This window comes from Rhododendron vialii, chromosome 5a (assembly GCF_030253575.1).
Source record: "Rhododendron vialii isolate Sample 1 chromosome 5a, ASM3025357v1".
Taxonomy (NCBI): Eukaryota; Viridiplantae; Streptophyta; class Magnoliopsida; order Ericales; family Ericaceae; genus Rhododendron; species Rhododendron vialii.
In genome coordinates, this window is record NC_080561.1 from 1,470,108 (window position 1) to 1,487,902 (window position 17,795).

General features: G+C 37.3%; 1 protein-coding gene across 4 annotated transcripts; it reads right to left on the bottom strand.

The window, feature by feature from the left end:
• Positions 1-2,540: 2,540 nt before the first annotated feature.
• Positions 2,541-16,964, bottom strand: LOC131325382 (uncharacterized). Of its 4 annotated transcripts, XM_058357621.1 has the most exons (14): positions 16,603-16,964; positions 15,618-15,792; positions 14,344-14,427; positions 13,117-13,358; positions 12,743-12,986; positions 11,603-11,682; positions 8,694-8,778; positions 6,522-6,653; positions 6,327-6,440; positions 5,352-5,402; positions 4,485-4,569; positions 3,366-3,416; positions 3,031-3,268; positions 2,541-2,911 (listed from the first exon to the last, which is right to left on the bottom strand). In XM_058357621.1, exons 1-13 carry the CDS (start codon positions 16,776-16,778, stop codon positions 3,177-3,179), a joined length of 1,611 nt encoding a protein of 536 aa, XP_058213604.1. In that variant the 5' UTR covers positions 16,779-16,964; the 3' UTR covers positions 2,541-2,911; positions 3,031-3,176. The 4 variants fall into 4 exon arrangements, with proteins under 4 accessions (XP_058213604.1, XP_058213603.1, XP_058213605.1 ...); XM_058357620.1 differs by lacking the exon at positions 4,485-4,569; XM_058357622.1 differs by lacking the exons at positions 2,541-2,911; positions 3,031-3,268 and adding an exon at positions 3,806-3,948 and having other exon boundaries at positions 3,380-3,416.
• Positions 16,965-17,795: the final 831 nt, after the last annotated feature.

Genomic DNA, 17,795 nt, shown 5'->3' on the forward strand with positions numbered 1-17,795 from the left:
TAATTTTGGGGATTCTGAGACGTGGTATTTTGAGCTCACCAGGTCAAAATCGAAGTTTCATTCAAAGCCATGGACTTGGATATAGCTCTAAACTAGTCGAGTCGAGCTTTGTCGAGTTTGAATTTGGCTTGTTTATTGAATTAGAGAAAAATTTGAGCTTCACTCTTAACGAGCCGAGTCCTTAACGTGTTGACTTTAGTCATTTATTAAATAAACATTTTTAATCGAGTCACCTTAACGAGTTAAGTTTTTGTCGAACGAGCCGAGTGAAGCTAATTTTTGCTCGGTTCATTTGTAGCCCTAGACTTGGAGGACGAAATCGACCTCGGCAATGATAAAAAAGAAGAAGAAGTAATCAATACCAAAACGATTGGTCTGATGGTCAATACGTGAGTTTTGGGAGTTTACTCATTCTAAAGATCTTAGATCTGAAAACTTCTTAGGTTCTATTAACTTCGTTGGGGTCAGTTCATACAAAATTTTGCTTTATCTTGATGGCCTGAATGCCTGGCTTTTGGTGAATTTTTTTTTTTTTTTACGAGCAAAAGTTAGAATTGTTAGAAAAATTAGATTAGTACATTGAAAAAGGAATTTAACTCCTACACCTATCTAATCATAGTCTTGGTGAAAGTACAAATAGGCCCTTTGTCTGTGCCGGCGAGGAATCGGGGAGGTATGGTTTTGGGTAGGGGTAGTGTTGGAAGATAAGTGTTGAGTCGGCTTAAACCAGCTCTAGCCCTTTGCTTTTTTAGTAAGTAATTTCATTTCTCCAAAAAGCAAGGAAGCTACAAAATTTTCGAGGCATCCCTCGAACAATCAATAATATACGGCTCTAGCCCTATTTTTGTTTTGTTTTTTTTTATCATACTTCGTTTGGGGTGGATGTCTGAAAAATATTAGTATACAAAATATAGACCCTTTTTGTTGTACAATTGTGGTCCGTAAACCCAAAGAAAAATAATATGAGGGAATTTTTCTTTTCTCTAATTTATCTCCCAATAATTTTCTTTCTTTCCACGGGTTTAAGTACAGCGTTCCAATTCTTCTTTTTAGCGATTTCACATCGATAGGGTTGGATCAGAGACCAACGCAAGTCGAGTTTGTTCTACTACTTGCTAGGGTTGAATCACACACTGGGGCGTGTCGAGTTTGTTGCCAAGGAAACATATTTGACTTGGGGGTTAGGCCTCATTTGCACTAATTTTTGGCTATTTTTTGTATGATTTTTTTGATTGTTTCTCTTAAGTCTTGTTAGATTTCAGTCAAATTTTTTGTGTGATTTTTTTGATTGTTTCTCTTAAGTCTTGTTAGATTTCAGTCAAATTTTAACATCACCTAATTTGTCTCAATAATAGGAATCGAAAAAGCATTACTTCTAGGTAAATAATGAATTTGAAAAAATTTAAAAATTAATCTTCATGTGCACAATAGAGATTGTGGTCCTTCCCTCACCTCTCTCCTAAACTCATTACACACATTTTCAAACATAATAAAAAAAAAAATAGGGGAACGACTTCAGTGTCTCCACTCTTTTTGGAGACACCGTAATTTTTTGCATAACGGAACCATTACAAGCATAACCAAAAACCATTACAAGCATAACAGAAACATAGGAAGGCATAACCAATGCAAAACAAAAATCAACCAAGGCATAACCAAAAACCAACCGAAGCATGACCAACTAAGTTATGCCTTGTAATGGTTTTGGTTATACTTGTAATGGTTTTGGTTATGCTCATAATGATTTTGTTATGCCAAAAATTACGGTGTCTCCAAAATGACCGGGGACACCGAAGTCATTCCCTCCTAATGTTATAAATCTTTAAAAGTACGATGAATCCCTCCTAGATTCTCTTATAAAGTGTAAAAAGTGAGAATAAATTACAAAATTTCCCTCCAATATGTCACATCCATTCTCTATTTTGAATTTTTAGAGATGAGTTAGAGATGCTCTAATGAAAATATAATTTTGACAGCCTCAAGGGTTAATCTAGACGGTTGGTAGGCTTGCTCCCCACATAATTAAACAAGGTTTGATTCTTGAGATCTGACCGCAAGAAAGTGATTTTTTGTAATACTACAAATACCATACTATTAAGAAATAACGAGTTGAGAGAGAAGAGAATGTAGAATGAAAATATGGTTCTGATAGCCCCAAGGGTTAGTCCGTTCGGTAGGTAGGCTTCCTCCCAACAAAATTGAACAAGGTTTGATTTTTGAGATCTGACCGCAAGAAAGTGATTTCTTGTAAATCCCCTAGTCCTGGCGTGAATGGCCAGTCTTTGCCCAGGCGGAGAAAAAATTAGTTAAGGTGCGTCTAAGTTGATCCGGATACCCTGACCTTCGAACCACCAAAAGAAACAATATATTTCTGATGTAGCTAACTATAAATAGAACAATGTGGATTATGTTCAAAGTTGATTAACTCCTACTTTATTTTATTTTTCCGAATTTTTCTTCTTTATCTAGAGATCAATCTCCTGGTAGGAAGTAAGAAATGCAGTCCTAATCTATAAAGATGAATATACCAACACCAAACAAAACGAAAAAGAAAATCGCTCTGATTACCAACTGTAAACAATAGTCTTCCACCATAATCATACTATTGAATCTCCCAAAATAACAACTTAGTTTCCTGTCTGGATAAACCCAACACCAGGATTTCCACAAGATCTAAGCAATCAAGGTTTTATATACAGCGATCTCACACTGCAGAGCATCTAAGCATATCAGCTAGGGGAAGAAAGAAAAAAACCGCAAGCGAAGGCATGTTTAGCTCTGCCAACCTGGACAGTTAGACTTCCACAAAATTTTGAGTTATATTTACGGCCATTTCTACCAACCAACAATACGACCGGCTTTTTCCTGGAGTTCTTGCAACACTACTGACAGTTCAAACTTGAGAGGTTTTCTGCAAAATATATAGAAATCAGCTTTATCAAGGACAAGCTCAAGGATGGGTATGGATCATGGATTTGAGAAAAAGGATATTGACAGGGAGAATTATTTTCTTATCCCATTCTTCGTTACCTCATTGTTTCTGTCCGTAATTCCCTCCACTATCAATGCCTAAGGCAAAACCTGACAAAACACCATTTTGATATGCATACAATCCACAAGAAAAGCTTGTCCATCTATCATATAAGATGCTTTCCAAGCGTATGGTGGTCTGCTTATCACTGTATAATAGTATCTGCGGATGAAGAACGGACCAGTGTCTCTGCCCCATCAATTGCGTATTTGGCAGAGTAGTCAACTCCAGAATCACCTAGAAAGTTGTCGTAGAACATCAGGAAAATCCAACCCCATACTATTGTCAGAAAATGAAAATAAAAAAAATAGTGTATGTGATCAGAATCCATTACTGAGGATGGAATCAGTAGATGAACGTGGTGGTGACGTGCCTTTCTTTCTATCTGCAAGGGTAAAACAATCACTTGAGATCTTTCACAAATATTATTAACCTGAAGTAAGCTATCCATCCCAAGACCAGGAATGTAATAACATTACAGCACACACATGAACTTAACTACAGAACCAATACTAGCAAAAAATGGAACGCCACTATCTTAGGAATTTCAAAAGCTTATACTGCCGTCAGTGTTTGTATTCACTCCAAAATGTTTCCCCTAATTATCTTGGGCTGTAGAAAAGCTTTGTGATATAATCATAAATGCCCATCTCTATAACACTGAGTAAACAAGAGCTGCCCCAATAGATTTCCGTAGGCCCAATAGTTCTTTAGTTGTCATTCCGCTGCTCTTTCCCCTCCTTAAGAGCCATGATGACTAGTTTCGAATCTTACCACTGCAAAATGCAGCTTCACATTCCCCCTTCTTCTCTCTTATTTTTTTGATCATTCATTCCCCCTTCTTTGTTTAAGGGCCATTCATCTATGACACATTGAAGACCAAGCGGTCGGCCTAACTGCTAAAGCCCTGACAAAAGCTATCAAAAGCTTATTGTCATAACATTATTGCCATCCGATTTTAAGCTGAAAACAGGAAAAATTACAACGAGCAAATACATAACCAGAAGTAAACCAGCGAATAAAATGCCACCATGCCCTGACTTCATAATCAAATAAGAGATTTTTGGCTAATCCATCTGAGTCATCTGACTATGCATCTCCTCGTACTTGACCAGTTCTGGGAAGAGATCTCATCTTTTTTGTGATCAGAGGGGTAGAGATCCATAAGAATTTTCCTAATTCATGTGGCGTGAATCACAAGCCTACTTTCTCCTTAGTCACCAACACAATACTTAATGTACCACACCAAAAGACATTTATTTTGGGATCAGCCTATCTAAACCTTAGGCCTCAGACTATGTTCAATACCTTAAGTTACTAAGAAATACAAGAACATATCATAGAGATATTAGCAACTATTTGTTTTCCAAAGATAGCATGCAGAACAAACAAGATTGAAACAGGACCATAAATAATCGACAAAATAAACCATACTTCAGCAGAGGTCACATACCAAACGAATAACGTAACCCTTTCACAGCCTCAAAATTCTTGTATGTATACCCAACAAAATTTAAATCCTTCGGAGTCATCAACATCTGTCCATAAGTTCAAACGAATGGAATAAAATGTCATGCCGGACTTTTCAAGCATGTTTAGAAGCAGAGAAAAACAAATTTAAGTAGAAGCATACTTAAATAGGCAAGTGCTTGAAATGTGATCTATGCTCCTGTTTTAGGTTACCATGCTGCTGGTCAGGTTTTTTGAGTGTGCTATGTAAATACAAAAATATAATTTTACTCTGTTGGAATACAGCATAATATAGCATGAGAATGGGGTATAATCTTGTTGACACTAGGGAGAAGCTTTGGGAAGGATTAGAAGAGTTTAGCTGCTGTTGAAGAAGCCGTGAACAGCACTATGTGAACAATAACAGAGGATTCATATGTGTTTTTTTACTTTTCGTAGGCTGTAGGCAACACGACGGAAGATTCTTCATAGTAAGTAGGAGGGTTTATTTTATGGTGAGAAGGGTGGGGGGTCACAAGTGGAAGGTAGTCTGAGCATTTTCTTAGCCAAGGAAAAGAAACTTGCTCATAGAAGAGCATTATTCTACTCGTTCTGCCTCAATATTCAAGATGAGAGGCTTGATATAAAACATTCGTGATGACCATAGAGAAATGCAAACAATAAAAGCAGACAAAATCCTAGCTTTTGGGGTTCAAGAATAGTATACACCTAGACAGAAACCCTCACCAGCACACATACCCAAGCCCAATTACCTCAAATATGAATAGGAAAAAGAAAAGAAAAAAGAAAAAAGAAGCATCAACCTGTGCAAATATGGTTTCCTTTTCCTTAGTACAGAAAAATAACCCACCTTTCTCAAGGGTCCAGAACCCATTCTAGCTCCTGCAGCTGGAGGATACACCTGGGGTTGTTTTTAAAATATATTTCAGAAAATGGAAATCAAGAAGACAGTATACTGAATATAAGAATGACAGTGTAAACATCCATATTTAAAAAACAAACACAGATACAAGCAAATGAAGAAAACTAATACCACTACAAAACCCACATAATTCACTCCATACATTAGCAAGGGATAATTAGCTTTCGGCCAATATGCACCTTCTTACCAGAACCAAGTTCTTAGACGAATGAATAGACTGACAGTTGCAAAATCATGAAGACCGTGTTTCTGTGTGTTTGTGCTGCAGTGGATGGTGTTGGTGGCACGAAGGTGGGGGTGGTTGGGGAAGGGAGGGGGGGATTACAACCGCAGACACGAAACCAACTCATAAAATTCTAGTAAACTCGGACAAGAACTAGACTCCCGAAATTACAGTTTTCAGGTTGATGCTGTCAATTGCAAGTGACAAGCATTTCTTTAAACATAATATTAGATTTTTACTCGTAACATGAAAGGCTTACCCTTCATGATCTAGAATTATTAGTGATTATGTATGTGAACGAGCTTGAATGTGCTAGACTTTTTTCCAAGTCTTCCTCTTTTTTGATTAGCACGAGATTTTAGTAAAGTATACGCAATTCCAGATTTTATGCACAAAAGAAAATGTTCCATACTAATGAAGTCGGGTCAGTAACCACTCCACAACTTAATTCCACTCAACAAGCCGTGTTCCCCCTCACTCAGGGTTGGCAGCATGAAAGTTCCAAAAACAAGAAGCCTTACATAGTCAAATAACACTTCAAGAACCCTTCAGATAAGGATAACTAAGCCATAATACCAAATGAAGTAGAAGTAAAAGGTTGCAAGGATAAAAGATGCAAAAAAGAAGAAAATATAATGATGGCTTGTTATTAGAAGAAACCATTACGCAAGACAACTTACCTCATCAAATTTCATGAAATTTTGAGTATCAAGTTCCCCATTGACCTCTGGTTTAAATGCTGCCTCCATTTCATAGAGTTTGTCCCAAACAACATCTTTGAACCAGGGATGAGCCTGAAACGAATCAATGAATGTTTAGCACAAGATAGCAAATCAAAAGAGAAGAAAAGAATGCTACAGTTAAAAAAAACATACTTTTATTTGGTGTGCCCCTCGAGTACCTAGCCTATGTTCAACATCACAAAGCAACCTACAGATTAGATCCTTCGCTTCCGGAGTTAACCTTGCTTCCTGGGGAAACTTTAAGTGATTTTTCCAATGCACAATCTGCAGATGTAGAACAACAAATCATGGAACAAGAAATGCATCCATTTGTTTAAACAAGTTAATGCCTTAGACAACTAATAATACAAAACAGAGCTCTAAAGTAACTTTTCAAGGTGTAGAGGAACCTTTGCATAGGGCTTAAGAGTCTATTTGTTTGCTACTATTTCCAATGGATGGTTGTCTGAGAAATCTTTCCCTGATCTCAATCAAATAGTAATTTTTTTATATTTTCGTCCCTCGTAAGAATCTCTTGAATTTTAGGCCTCATTTTTCAAAGCAGTGAGGGTTATCACCTTTGACCTTTTAGTTCATAAGCAGCATCCTTTCAGATGCTTATATTATATATAACTTGCTTTGCTTAGCAAAAAAATTACAGTTTCTATTTATGGAAACATGACCAATTTGAGAGACCAAAACTGTGTCATGTGTCATGCTTTTTCTTCCAGAATATATTTCACTTAAGGAAGTTGAGTGTATTCACTTTGATTCTTTGCTTCAGTAGGAGTTTAATGGAAATGGCACGAGAAGGTGATAAAAACGAGGCACCACACTCCCATTGACCTCTTGCATCATGCTTCGAGGGTAAAGTGCTCAAGTGGTGGGGCTGCTACATTGTGGAGGCTTAACTAGAGTTGGGTGATGGCTAAGAAAGTAAAGTTGATTAAATCTCACATGAGGGAGGTTGGAAGGAGTTGTTTGGTGACTTGCATGGTCAGAAATCTAAAGTTACAGACATCCAAAAGTGGAACAATAAGAAGAACATAGTTGCGTAACCGTTTGAGTCGAACAACAAGGAATTGATTCCAAAGCCTGTACCCGAAACCGAACTAACGGTTTATAGTATATCTAAGCCCTTAGACCTAGCTTAAACACTCTTGCAGATGAGGAAGCTATGTACTAAGAGAAGGCCAAGGCAGAGTTTGGAGGATTATTCTAATACACGAAATTAGCTGGAGGCAGAAGGCAAGGGGCATATGACATAACGAAGGAGACCAGAACACCATTTTTTTCTTACACTATGCCAACTCACAAAGGAAACTAATAACGTTGGTCTGATGGAGAGTGTACCAGGAGTGAGGGAAATTCCTGAGGGATTGGAGCAGTGAGATCTACAGAGAGACTTCTTTGACAAGACATTAGAAGGGGAGATAGCAGATTAGGAACTCTTTCCTGAGTGAAAGTTCTATTTTCTATTAATGAGTGCAAAGGGGATGAGATAGACCTCCACAGTTTACTGTAGCATTTTTGTTGGCTGGTTGGAGTTCTATTTGGGTGAACATTACGGCTCCTTTTCACCATTTTGAGACAAGATCTCTTGAGAGAAGTGTTGATGCCTCTTTCATTGCATTAATTCCTAAGAAAGGCAGAGCTACACAGTTGAAGGACTTTTGACCTAGCAGCTTGGTGGGATTCCGGGTGTTACTTATGAAAGGCAGAGGCAGTGGACTACAGATTGAAGAATGGGGTCCCACGTGTTATTTATTATTGAGGTATACAGAAAGCTTAGACACATGGAGTTGGGGGCATTCTTGTATGTCAGCACAGAATTGGCTTCAGGTTATAAGTTATAACGGAGAACATGGATCATATGGTGGGTTTCACTCACATTCTCTGTTTACCGGATGATTCTCCCGTAAGCACTAAGGCCTGAGTCAACAGGTGAAAATATGGGAAAGTTAGAACTTACAAGGGGATTATGTAAGCCTAGTTGAGTAGACGCTCATAGTCGGTATTAACACTACAGAAAAAGGGAACAATGAAAAGGAAGAACAAAAGTTTCACCATGAGTGGATCTAGGAATGATACCAACAGAAATCAACGGTAATGAGAAAAGATATAAGAGAGAAGAAACAAGAGAGGAGGAGAATGAACAATTTAGGACTGAGAAGGTGAAAGAATTTAGGGGTCTCCCCTTTTCACATGTATTTACACTGGATATCATTCAAATTTCAAAGTACAAAAATACCCTCATAACAAATACATGATTAACATATAACTAAGACTTCGTAGGACACAATATAAAGTACATAGTGTGTTCACCTTTCTACATGTTGTTATAGGATCATCAGAGTAGAATGGGGGGTAGCCAACCAGCATCTCATACATTATGGCACCAAGTGACCACCTGCAACCAAGCTAGTGTAAAACTACATGACAGATTGTACTAAAGGAGAAAATTCCACAAATCATCCACCATACTACCGCATTGCACAGAACTGTATCACACGATTCACCAATTAAAGCCACAATGAACACAAAGGAAGTCCTCATGGAACTGCTAATAACTACACAAAGGAGACAAGCAACACCTTGAATGAATATAACGAGTAGATATCTATTTGTATTCACTTGATGTTCAAGTTCAACCTGTCTTTTAAGATTGTTTACTTCCAAAGCACAGAAACAATTACTAGAGCTTGTCTCACTATCCAACAGTGCTCAATGAATCCCTCTTCATTTAGATATAGAGAAGATATAATTCCAAAGGTACAAACAAGATTTCAACAGAGAGCCAAAGAACCACAAATATGTATCTGTCCATTAGCAAGTAAACTACACCATAATAATAAATCAGATAACCCATCTTGACGTTCTAGTCTTGTCAATTGTAACTCAAGAATCCTAACGTTCGATGTGAAACATTTCTGGCTAGGCATTATATGACGTAGGCATTTGGATTATTTTATTCTCCAGTGTCATATTATAAGATTCATGACCAAGTCACTGATCCTGGCCAGCTTTATCAGTCTATCAGAGTATTCTTATTTGATTTCTATAGTTTCTCCTCCCTGTGGCTTGACCTATTTTAAAGTTTTTGTTTCCTTTATTATATTATGAAACAATCACAAACCTTTTATTCAAAAGATGAATCTACTACCTAATAATCCTGCAGAACCTCGGATGTAATGTGCATCCTAAAAAATCTCATTTCCAATCATTGAGACCATGTTTGTTTTGGGACTCTAGCCTCAAACTTTTCTCTCTGCGCATGGTCCCCAATAAAATTTCTCTCCAATTATTACTCTAATTTCTCTATCTATCTATCTCCACTCTTTACCCCAAAAAACTTCCTCAAGTCTCAAACTGAACATGGCCTGAACTATTTCAATTTACTAAGCTCAATGTCAGCCATATTAGTCGAATTTGCATGTTTTGGCACAACAAAAATATGTTAAGCATAGACCCAGTACCCTGGCGTTCTTTACAAGTCAGGTAGCTCAATCTTGTCTTGTCATCTATAGTTATTTGAGGTCTAGACGGTTCAATTTTCCTTTTGATCTGTTGTTAATAAGTCTCTATTCATCTCTATACCTCCTGTTTAAATTTCCATTACCTCCCATTCTTATTGTTTATATACAAGAAAAGAAATAGCCGGAAGGGCACAATCTTTTATACACAACATGTAACAAAAGTGAAAAACCAAGGCTATCCAAAAACTGCCTAACAATCTGCAGGGATACGGAAAACCCCAAGAACATACAAAAGAATGCAAAGAAATGGGACAATCATCCCTACGACAAAGAACAAGGATGCTGGTACCCAGCAGCTGAAGACACAAACGGAGCTTTCCTTCCCCTCAAAAGAACTAAAGTTCCTTTCCCTTGGATCGTAGCTTGGCTTTCAGTTCATCACTTCCGACTTCCCTCCCAGTTTCATATCTTTATGTTTCTCAGTTGAGTATTATCTATGACTTTCCCACTGAAAGGAAGCACTGACCTTTGAAAACATTGGGCCATGAACAGGTTACGGAGAACATGAAGGATCACCTAAATGGCCATTCGTTTTTTGATCGTTGGGGATGTTTTATCTACCCGCAATTTGTATTTATTCTGGTATTTACTATTTCTTTCTGTTCTGTGTTGTCTTTTGGGGTTTCAGAGTTTGCCTATAGGTTGAATGTGTTGGAGTAATTAGTTACAAATGATAGAGCATTAATTTTCTACTGGTATGAATGCCTTTACTTCACCTATGTGCGAATTCCTAGGGTTTTCTTCCTTCCCTGTTATTCTGAGTTTCTTTCCTTCTTCAGTCATTTTTTCTATTCTTCTTCTTGATTGTACTGCATCAACAGGTCTCTTGGACTAACAAATTCATCTATGAGAGCTTTTATAAACACAATACTTCTCCTCCTTTCACGATGCATCATGACGTAGTAAAAGAACATGTGGCTTTTCCCATAAGGGTTACATATCATCCCTGTAACATGTTTGACGTTACACACAAATCTATCAAGAGTAGGAACAGTAATAGCTAACAATGCTACAACTATTTCTCCTCCTCGCATGCTTCTTTGCCCAAAGGACTTACCCTCAAAACATTGTGTTGATCCTGTCTACAAGACTATGAAGAATCTAATAGAGACCCCCTAATGCCAATGGTCTGAATCCATTTCATCTATTGTTGGAGCTTTTCCCACATCGGTAAATAATCACCTCCAAAAACTAGTATATGAGCCTGGGCGGCTTCACCACTCATTGCCAATTGGCTTTGAGTTGGATGCTTTAACAATAATTATTTCAGAAAAAGGGGGAGGAAAAAGAGAGTGGAAAGTTAAGCTATGAAGATGTGGAAACTTACACAATAAAGTGAGTTCCATTGTAATGTTCTTTAGAACCACAATTTAGAGCTCTCAAACCCAGCTATAGCAGGCATAACTTGAATATCGGTTTTTCTTTTCTTGACCAACGGCATCTTCATAAACAGTTATACATGTTTTGTATCTCTAGAACAATTTACTGAAGTTTAGCAAAACAATGATGTCATCTTCCTTTTCTTTAGCTTCTTTGAAAACCTAATAGCACAATCTAAAAAGTCAGAACTCTGCACATCATTGGTATATATTAAGTAACCTCAATACACAGAAACTGGTAGGAGAGGACAATCATAGCGTTACAAGACAGGTATTGTCTAAATTTTTTGATAAACCCTCATCATTCAAACTTACTAACCAGTCACACTCTGTGCCATATCCTTTTTTCAGTAACACTTCAGGGGCAATATAATCAGGTGTACCCACCGTGGAGAAAGCCTGGAAAAAGAGAAAAAGAAGATGGTAGAACCTTAAAAGCATTATTATTGTCCCAAGTCAAAAGTATTTGATGTTCTATAACCACAACAAAACAAAGAATAAATTGGCACTGACTCAATTGTATCTGCAAATGACAGTGGCCTAACAACACAAAAATCAAATAATAGCATGATTTGCTGTAGGTAATCATATTGTAATCTTGCAGAGCTAGTGGAGGTCGGAGTTCCAAGTGAGGGGGGATGTTGGGGAGCTCAATACACATTGTTTGACACCCGTTCAATAACAACTTGAGCTCAATACACATTGTTTAGAGCATTACCATTTACCAAGAAGTCCAAAATAGTTGCACTAAAACATTTGACAAAATTATTAAGATCAAAGGATGGTTTGATTCAGCAAATGGTCTATAGAAAAAATCTACAAAATTTAGTGATTATACCGAAAACAAACTTTTGAGTTACCTAATCAAGGTGTTGCTGCCCTCCAAACAAAATTTCAGCACGAAGTTCTCACGTTGGAATATAAATGCAGGACTTTAGTTGGCCTTGGTTCAAATGTGAAGTTATGAACGATAGAGAGTGATTTGTCCTAAAGAAGATTCTGGACTTAACGAGTAAGGAACAACTATGTTGAAGTGAATGATACTTCAAGTAACACCATATGTTAATCCACCGAATTGTCAAGTAGATGTCTATGTTCGCTAAGCGATGAAGAACTTTACATTACCTAGTATGTGTGGTGACGTTGAAAACTAGATCCAGGTCTCTTCTTTTCCTTTTTTTCATATTTATATATCAATTAGTTTCTCACAAGACCCTGGAAGACAAGTCTTCTACTTGTTCAAGAAATGGCACTATACAGTGGTATATGCCTTTAGCATACACCTGGGCCCATCATTATGTACTAAATCCTCTGGTCTTAAGATTTCAACTTTCAAGTTCTTTATATTTGACTTCATAGAACACAGCAAACTAGATACCGATGTTGGAAGTTAATATCAATAGTACACCATAAAGTGCCACATATATAATTTGAAGGAAGAAAATAATCTACTGCTTACCAATGTCCTCCTGTTCATTTGCCAATGCTGCAACTGTTCAAGGGGGCTTTTCCAGCGACTTCCATTACCATCATCTGGAAAGCATCCATTGTCGTCCATCGCTTCCCTCAAATTGTCATCAGTCATCACATCATTTTCATTTATAGGACATAAATTTGAACAGTCGAGAGGCTTGCAAAGACCAAAATCAGAAAGCTTCATATGACCATTTTTGTCCAATAGAAGGTTGTCAGGTTTAATATCTCTGCAAAAAATATGGTTGGGTAGATATGATCACAATGACAAAAATAGACAGTCTAATGTAAAAAGCTTTGCAACGAGCTTTACTGTGCAGTAACACTCAGGTAATGTGTGACTAGCGAGATAATACCAACCTGTGGATGTAGTTATGCTTGTGGATAGACTCTATAGCCAGGACACTTTGAGCAATGTAAAATCGAGCCACAGTTTCAGTTAAAGACTCTTCTCTCATCAGCAAAGTCATGATGTCACCACCAGGCAAATATTCCATTATCAGATACAAGTATTCAGCATCTTGAAAGGAATAAAAGAGTTTTACGATAAAGTGGCTGGCAACTTCTGCAAGCAAATTCCTTTCAGCTCTAACATGTTCAACCTGTTCCACAAATAGAACCAGTAGAACCTATGAGCAGATGATAAACTACTCGACAGCTTGGAGTCTTTTTTTTTTTTTTGAACAGCGACAGCTTTGAGTCTTAAATATCATTAGGATTCTTCTCAATACTTTTCCTGTATTTTCCCTTCTTTTAGGCCATCCTAGAAGCTTTAGTGATAGGATTTTAGCTCTATTAAGCACTTGAGATGGATATGATGAGTTTTACGAGGTTTCTTCGTGTTATAAGAGTTTTCAAACCCAAAATAGCCTATATTGCTGTCAAATCCTTGTCAGGTGGTCCTAACTCCTAAGTGTGCCCCTCTCCAATGTAGGAACAAAATTCAGATTCATCAATACATACTGCGATTTCTTCTAATTCCCCTTCTCCTATTTGGTAACTCACCTTTCATCCTTTTTCATCACCAACTCACATTTTATCTTTAACAAACAAATCATCCCACCAATATGCTTATCGCATGTACGAAGAAATCCTTGTGAATGCCATGCTACATCAAATATTCACGGATAACGTGACGGGGCACACTTAAGGAGTTAGGACCACCTGACAAGGATTTTATTTGGAACAGCCATTTCTTATTATAAGACCAAACTTCTTCATTCATCTTGTTTTTAACTTTTAGGGAATATTGTTAGGTTATCTTGATCCTGTCTTCGCTTTAACTAATAGTTATCACATGAAAGAGCCTGTTTAAAGGACTCTCGGACTGGGTGTGACATAAGACTGGCATAAACAAATGTCTCTACTTGCTCAGGTGCGGATTCCTATTGAACTCATTATCAATAGATTTAAAGCACGATAGACCTTTTTACTGAAACAAAGAACAGTTATGCACATTATTAGCATTTACCGCTCCAGATGTAGAACGATAAGAAATCAGACAAAAAGGGCTCGTTGTGAAAAGTACAGAATAAATATAGTGCTCATAAGAAACATAAAGGAGCTGCTGTTGAAGGCTAATCTCACCTGTCCCCTACTAAGCATTTCTGACTTCGTAAGTTTTTTCATGGCAAATATATTGCCAGATTTCTTCTCCCGACACAGCCTAACCTGTAAACAATTCTTTGTAAGCACCCATTACACTCCTAGTTGATAATATGAAAGCAAACATTATAATTCAGGGCTGGAAGCATATACAGAAAGCAAAACAAGTAATAAAACATTATCCAGCACATTTCAATCAAAAGAACTCTGCACAGTCAACACGTTACCTAAGAACTGTGCAGTTAACTCCCAAATTTTATAAGGACAGGGTGCCAATTTTGGAGTTCTATAGGAAATAACTTAAGAGTGCAAAGTACAAGTTGTAAAATTGCAGTTCTAATTGTGAATCAAAACCCTGTTTTCCTGAATCTGCAATAGAATAAAAGAAGTAAACTGTAAGATTCAATGAAATTTCAAAAGTACCTAAAAAAGCTTGACATCAATATGAAAAGGAGAGCAATAAGTAGGTCATATAATATGTAACTTAATGACATCCAGTGAATAAGACACTTGAAAGTAACCAAGCATATTCCGCGACTATTTGTCTTTCAACTGTTTGTTGCATTAAGATGGTTAGCTTTATTTGATTTGCATTTAGATGGTAACATAGTTTGTCAAGAAGGCGATTGTTAAAGCATCCTACTCAAAATCTATTAGCAATGAGTAGAGAAGCTGTCGAAGCTTATATGTTAATGTCGAGGGGATAAATAACCGATGTGGTACAAGCTCTAACACTCCCCCGCATGTGTGGTCACTAACTCGCACGTAGAGAGGTAAGCAAATGAAAAGTAACATAGGAATCACAATGAAACAAAGTGCACAAATGGCACAAACAAAGGGGGTACTAATCTAAAGTGTCAAGCCCAAAAGCCTAGCTCTAAAGACTCATATACTAGTTTTGGAGAGAATATTTAGCTGATGTAGGACAAGCTCTCATAGTGACAGTAGCACTTGTTACATTAGCACTTAGTACTTGATAAGAACCAGTATGCTAAAGCAAACAAAGAAGTGTAAGGTTGGGAGAAAATGACTACATGGAGCTGTCTAAATATGGTTAACGGAACCAGAAATGTACACAGTAAGTTCACTGAAATAATTGGAAACTTAGCAACAGAATAGATCCAACGTAACTAAGAATTTGTACAAAATACAGTATGTCCCAAATTTCGCACAACAGAGCTGTCTATACTGTAATTATTTTGGCTTGAGTCAAAAGAAGCTTTTATGCATATTAAAGAGCGAGTCATTTCTCGAACCTCCCCAAAGGCTCCTCTTCCAATAATAATTAGAAGCTCAAAATCATCAACACAGATCTTATGCCGTTTAAGTCTCATATACTGAGTCTCTTTGCGCTCCAAATCCTTCAATAGATTGATTTGTTCCTCCTCTGACACATCTGAAGAAGCTAACTTTTTTTCTAGCACCGAGCGCCTACAGTGCATTAATAAAAGTAGTCAGAAAAATTTACCAAAAAAGCTCTGGAAACTACATCCTAAGCAATACTACTGTTTAAGAAAATCAAGTTAATTCAACTAGGAAACGTAAGTAATGCAAGTGTTAAATTGGTAACCACTAACTCACCTAAAAGCTTAAGCAAGTATAGAAGGGATAACTTTATTTTATATTACTAACACGCCTCTTTCGTGTGGCTAGACTCTAATTCGTAAGCGAGCCTAACTGGCGCAAGAATTTTTACGGGATGAGGGGCCGATGTTCAAGATTAACAGTCTTATCCTTTCAACTTCAAAAAGTCGAAGGAATGCAACCCCACATTGGGTCAAAAATTTTGACATGTTAGATATTTTTGGTTTTGGAGTTTAGTTGGTGTATAGGTCTTTTTATTGTTTGGCCTTATCTTTTCTTTTCTTTTCTTTTTCTTTTTTTCCGAATCCTTGGCTTTCTTTTGTACATGGGTGGTACCCCTTAATGCCTTTCCAATAAACTTTATTACTTATCAAAGAAATAGAGTAAACTATATGCATGTCATGACAAAGACCACTGAAACTCAAACTCCAATAGAATTGGAAGCAAATGACTGAAAGCGCGATCGAATTCCGCAAAATGCACAATCTAAAACAGAGGTACATGCAATCTTGAAGCAGAGGGAAAAAAATGCTAGGGTTAGGGCACACGATTAACGTACATTTCGTGAATAAACGATGTCGTTTATAGACACACACCTTACGGTACCTATACATACACGAACAGATACATGCGTATGCGGTGGCGAATTGGTGGTACCTTTCCCTGCGCTCTTTGATGTGTTTCATGTGAGATTTGTAGTGGTTCTCGATGAATTGCTTGGCAACAGCGACCCTCTCGAGAGTCGAGCTCGAACCGAGCTGTTCTCCTTCTTCCTCCGCCGTCTCTTCCTCCTCCTCCGGCGCCGCTGTGTCGTTGTTGTTGTGATTCTCCATGGCGTCTGGGGGCGTTTCTCTCTCTCTAGAATCTGGCGATCACCGGCGACATGTGACAATTGCACTTTCTATTTCTGTATCTGGTTGTGAATTATCTGTGTGTGACAACGAAAGCAGAGGCAGACGAATTGACAGTTATTTTGAGAAGTTATTTGGTGCTCTACACCGTATGCGTGTTCACCCTCCAGCATAAACAAGAAATACTAATCTTCTTCTTTTTTTAATTTGATAATCGGACGTTTACGGACAAGTTTGTGTGCACCTCAATTAACACCAAGTCCTTTAGAATAACCGGACAAATCCTCTATTTTCCCAAAGATTGGAAAATGAGAAATGCTAAGTGCAAAGAAAATGGGTCATGAACGGCTCAGATTAACTGTGCAGTAAATTTGAGCCGTTCATGTACACTTTAAGAGTCTTTTCTTTACTTATTTTTTTTTCCCTAACACTCCTTTTGAAAAATTTGGTCTCTATAATATACGAACATTCAATTTTATGAAAAACAAATACTTAATGATTTTTCATGCAACTTGGCCAAACTAATCGGGTTCATAATCATTTTTCTTGGGGGTGATTGTGAGGAGTAATCATTGCTCTTGTGAAAATGTAACTTTTCAAGTATGAGTAATATGCTTTTGACTTTTCAGAATAAGTATATAGTTTAAACAAGAAGAAGCAAGAGAGGAATTGTAGAGGGTGACTTGTTAACTTCTAAAATTCTTTAAAATAATTAAATTAAAAGTAAAAAAAGAAATTGAGAACCCGATTTGGGACAGGGAGAAAAAAAATTATATGATAGGGATTAGGGAATCGAGAGAGTATAGTTGTTTGGACCAAGTTTCATCATCTGTATCAATAACATCTGAGCACAATTTATTGAGTGGATTGTAAAAAAAGGAGTGTGAAAATCAGTTTCATGTTCAAGAACATCATCGTGAATGCATTATAGTAAAATCTAGCAGAAATGCTACACACACATACAATATGTGCACAGATTGTGCACAGATTTTGTTGTGG

Coding starts and splice junctions, on each gene's coding strand:
- LOC131325382 (XM_058357620.1), bottom strand. CDS start 16,778: ATGGAGAATCACAACAACAACGACACAGCGGCGCCGGAGGAGGAGGAA. Junction 13,359..14,343: donor AAATGCTTAGTAGGGGACAG/GTGAGATTAGCC, acceptor TTTGTGGAACAG/GTTGAACATGTTAGAGCTGA. Junction 5,403..6,326: donor ATTTCATGAAATTTGATGAG/GTAAGTTGTCTT, acceptor AAACAACCCCAG/GTGTATCCTCCAGCTGCAGG.